Raw genomic sequence first — 4,388 nt, forward strand, 5'->3', positions numbered from 1 at the left:
TGATCACCTTTCTGCTATAGCAAGATGGATGTCTGTCTATGTGGGCACTGTAAAGGAATCCGCTCTGCTCTTGGAGAGGAAGAAAGGCTAAGAATTGAAATGCAGTTTCTTCTTTGCAATGAGATAAAAGAGAAAAAAGGATGAGGCCAAAAGGAAACATGATCATGCGTGCAAGAGAGTAAAGAAAGGCTTGTCATGGATTCATCTCCACCTATTTGACTATTGGCATCACCAGCTAATCATTAAAGACTTGTGAATGAAAATGGACTGGGAAAAGAAAATTATTGATATGATAATGCAAGGAAACAGGGATGGCCACCTTGCAGGGACACAAAACAAAATGATGTGTTCTCCATTCTGCAAGTTCTGCCGTCTCTTTTTGGGTCCTGTTTCTTTGTTTCTGGAGTTTGTGCTTCTTTTCATTCTGTTCTTTGCACTGTAAAAACATGGCTCATAAAGTTAAAAGAGGGTCAAAGAAGCTACAAAGTCTTACCAACTCCTTCAAAAAGAATAAAAAATATGTCTTAAATACAGTTGCAAAAGCATGTGAATTTTGTTGCATATCAAAAAGGTCAGGCTGAGTATTTGTCACTTCATGATCCATGTCTTTTGTCAGCATCCAACAATTAGAAGAAAACATAAAACAGTCTTGTCCTTTTTTGTTCGACTCTGAATGAATATGCCAACTTAGGTGCTGCTGAATTTGGATCTCATGTTCTTGGATATCATATAATGTATTATCTTACTCAGCAAACTTTACTGTCAATAGGTGATATGAACGGGTTTAGAAGCTACAATGCAGTAATCAATGTGAGTTAGTGTCTCAGTCTGTTGCTACACTTCAATACAGCTACTACTATATCTCATAAAATCCACCATATATATACATAAATATGCCATGTCGAAATAGGATCAACTGAGACAGTATGATGGAAACTCAATAGAAACAGAGAAAAGGGTGGTATGCTCCTACCCAACAGTTCATGAGAGAAGATGCTCTTCTTGTGATTCTGCTCCATGACAAAGCTAATGATGGATGGTGGTACAAACTTGTCTCAATAGCTCAGTCCAGTAACTTACTACTTCTGCCTTATGTTGTATGGAAATGATGGCAAAAACAAGTCAGAAATCCTTATGTTCAACTTGTCAATTTCATTCAGTAATTATAATACAGGACGACTGTTACCTGAACTCAAAGATTGGTCAAGCTTGATAAATCATTTTCCTGTGCTGTGATAGCTCAAGGCAGAAGTCGATTATGTTGAAGTTGATGAAGCAAGTTTTGTCATCATTATAGAGAATGACGACCTTCATCATCATGAATCTTTGAAATATGGAGACAGCATTTCCTGCTGGCATCATAACTATGGTCAGTGATTAACAGCAGATACTGATGCGTCAAAATTTATATGACAGAGGTTCAAATAGTTAGATCATTAAGTTCATCTGAACATAGCGCAATAAATAGGTGGAAGAATGCGGAAAATGTTGGCTGACTTGTTGTCATTCCAAATAGCGTCCTGACAAAGCCATTTTTTTAGCTTGTTTTCCCATACGATGTGATGTTCATTAAGTTGTGATGTAAATTAGGTTTTGCTTTCATGATCGCAGAGGAGATGAATCAGAGAAGAGAGGAAAAAGAAGGTTGCAATAAGGTTCTTGAAACCATGGAGTACACATTCATATGCGTCCAACAACACGAAATGGCAACAGCAATTTATGCTTTAAAGAGAAGGATGTGTGGTAGACATTCACAGCAACGAAGAAGGGAGGTTGAAATAGTGAGCTTTCGAGTTGCAACAGTGTGAGGATTTCCAACAGGTCCAAACTGCAGACAATTGATTGCGGTAAGAAAGAAAGATTTATGAATTCAACTCATTTTATCGAACTCATCTATTTAAGATGATTACTGTGCAAGAAGATAAGATAGGAAACAGAAGCTCATCTGTCCTGCTGCAAACTGTTGTTGCCTGCAGAGTAGAGGTGAAGACCGCATTTGCCTCCTGAGAAGTCATGCAAGAAAGCTATCCAAAGTGAATTTTTGGAAGGGATAAAAGCTGATTGGGTGTAGAATGGAAATATAACATCAAAAACTAAAACCACAACTACTTGTTCACAAGTGATCTTATCCATTTGCATGATGACAAGGATCAAACTCCACATTGATGGCAGCAGCAGTATCACTTGCATCTCCCAAATGAGAAGGAATCATCGGTAATCCATGCCCTACCTCACCCTTCATAATGTCTGTGCTCTTTTGTCCAGCAGCAGAGTGTGACAGGGACAAAGAAAGCCAGTTAAATCCAGTTGGGAGTTCTGTACTCCTTTTTGGAGCAATGATATATGATTTAAAATCTTTACCACTCGATATTGTTTGTAGGTTGATTTGTGATAGGGTGGTGTTGAATAGAAGTTTTCCAAATCATTTAGGAGATTATTTTATTAACATTGAAACGATTAAGTTATTAGGAGCTCTTTAGTGAATAATTTTTATTTTCTTTTATTTTATTGGACATTTAATTTTTATTACAATAAGACTAATTTTTATTTTCCTATCGTAATAAATTGCGCGGTCAACTTTAGCTCCGTTCACCGGAGAGTGACCACAAACTGGGGGACAGCGCCGCACGTGGGCAAGGTGCTCCCCTCGTGGCACTTCTAACAAGGACTTGCTGACCCCATCACAGCCGTCGAAGGTAGAGTGGCAGGATCGTCATTATAATTTCAAGACTAGGGCGTTTTTATCCGACGGATGACATTGAGCCACGTCATGATATGATGGCCGACTGGAGACTGGACGGTTCAGATGCTGCGCCACGGATTTGACTTATCGAATATCAAGGGCAAAACAGTCAATATACATAGCCGAATTAAATATGAGAGCCGTGGCTCGTAGTGACGGGAGTCGTGTTGTTATCAGCCTCCTTTCCTTTATAAGGCGTCTCCTCTCACCCTTCCTTCCCACTCCTATCCAATCCATTTGGATCGATCGATCGATCGATCGATCGATTCCGAATCCCCTAGAGCTTTCCATAATCCCCTTGTTAGAGGATTTGTCAGGTACGAACCCTAATCTGATCCCGTGTTATTGATGGGTGATCTTCGTTTCGGTTCTTCTGATCTAGGTATCTGCAGGCGATTTGGACGGAGGCCTCTGAGGGATTCGTGTCGGAAGGTGGTCGTTTGTGGTTTGGGATGGCGATCTCGAATGCGGAAGGGGAGTCGGCAGCTAAGGAGGGCGGAGGGGGGAGGAAGCGGAAGCGCCGGGAGGAGCCGTCGCTGGCCAAGTGGAGGACGCAGGGGGAGCAGAGGACCTACTCCACCAAGCTCATAGAGGCCCTCCGCCGCGTCCGCCGTTCGCCTCCGGCGGGGGCGACCGCAACCACGCACCACGCGCGGAGCCGTGCCGTCAGGGAGGCGGCGGACCGGGCTCTTGCGGTTGCGGCGCGCGGCCGGACGCGGTGGAGTCGCGCGATCCTCTCCGGGCGGACGCTCAAGCGCAGGATCCGGCCGAGTTGCTTCCGGCCGAAGCCCGTCGGCTCCTCGGCCGCCGCCCGGGCGGCGGCCGAGAGGGGCAAGCCGGTGACCCTGGAGAAGAAGGCGAGGGTCCTGGGCCGGCTGGTCCCCGGCTGCCGGAAGCTGTCGCTGCCGACGTTGCTGGAGGAGGTGTCGGACTACATCGCGGCGCTCGAGATGCAAGTGCGGACCATGAGTGCCATCGCCGACGTTCTCTCCGCCGCGTCATCGGCGCCAGCAGCGGAGCCGATGTGAGGCCAAGGCGACGGTTGGAGGTCCTCATCTTCTACTCTTCCTATTCTTGTTGGTTTTTTTTATCCCTCTTAATCTCCTTAGAATTCATGATGTAATTTGTTGTACATTTTTATTAGTATCATCTACTTTTGTTTGTTATCGATCTGTCGTCTTCTATCACAAGAGGGTTTTGCATGTGCTGCCAATCTCTGATTTGCTGTCGCCGGTCGCTACTTTGGCATTTAGGTTAATATACGTGGTACTTCTTTATTGGGTCTCTTATTCTTATGGATGAGCTCAATCTTTATCATCCTCGTTACATCTTCACATGTCACGACATGCACTCGGCACCACCATTTCCAACTCTCATCCCACCTGTTCCATCCACCAAAGGAAGAGAGAGTAGATTGTGAGAAGATACATACATATATGTACTGATCTTGGTGGACATCAGAGTGGGTGCCACCCATCAATTCAGGAGTCCCATCCTTTGGACTCATGCTTTGGCAAACACACATCAAGCCTTCCCCATGGTGTGTTTGCCATGAGGAATGCAAGGTTGAAATGGGTCTCCCGGAACAATCATCATCTTGCCACACATCTTTTTCCATCAAATTGAGAGTTGGGGTACACAGTTC

General features: G+C 44.4%; 1 protein-coding gene across 1 annotated transcript; it reads left to right on the top strand.

The window, feature by feature from the left end:
- The first annotated feature begins 2,903 nt into the window (after nt 1–2,903).
- LOC135587370 (transcription factor bHLH148-like) lies at nt 2,904–3,911 on the top strand. The gene is made up of 2 exons (XM_065078691.1): nt 2,904–3,060; nt 3,136–3,911. The coding sequence occupies exon 2, from the start codon at nt 3,196–3,198 to the stop codon at nt 3,769–3,771; it is 576 nt and encodes a 191-aa protein (XP_064934763.1). The 5' UTR covers nt 2,904–3,060; nt 3,136–3,195; the 3' UTR covers nt 3,772–3,911.
- The last annotated feature ends 477 nt before the right edge of the window (nt 3,912–4,388 follow it).

The sequence above is a fragment of the Musa acuminata genome, chromosome BXJ1-8 (assembly GCF_036884655.1).
Source record: "Musa acuminata AAA Group cultivar baxijiao chromosome BXJ1-8, Cavendish_Baxijiao_AAA, whole genome shotgun sequence".
NCBI classification, from domain to species: Eukaryota; Viridiplantae; Streptophyta; class Magnoliopsida; order Zingiberales; family Musaceae; genus Musa; species Musa acuminata.

Coding starts and splice junctions, on each gene's coding strand:
- LOC135587370 (XM_065078691.1), top strand. CDS start 3,196: ATGGCGATCTCGAATGCGGAAGGGGAGTCGGCAGCTAAGGAGGGCGGA.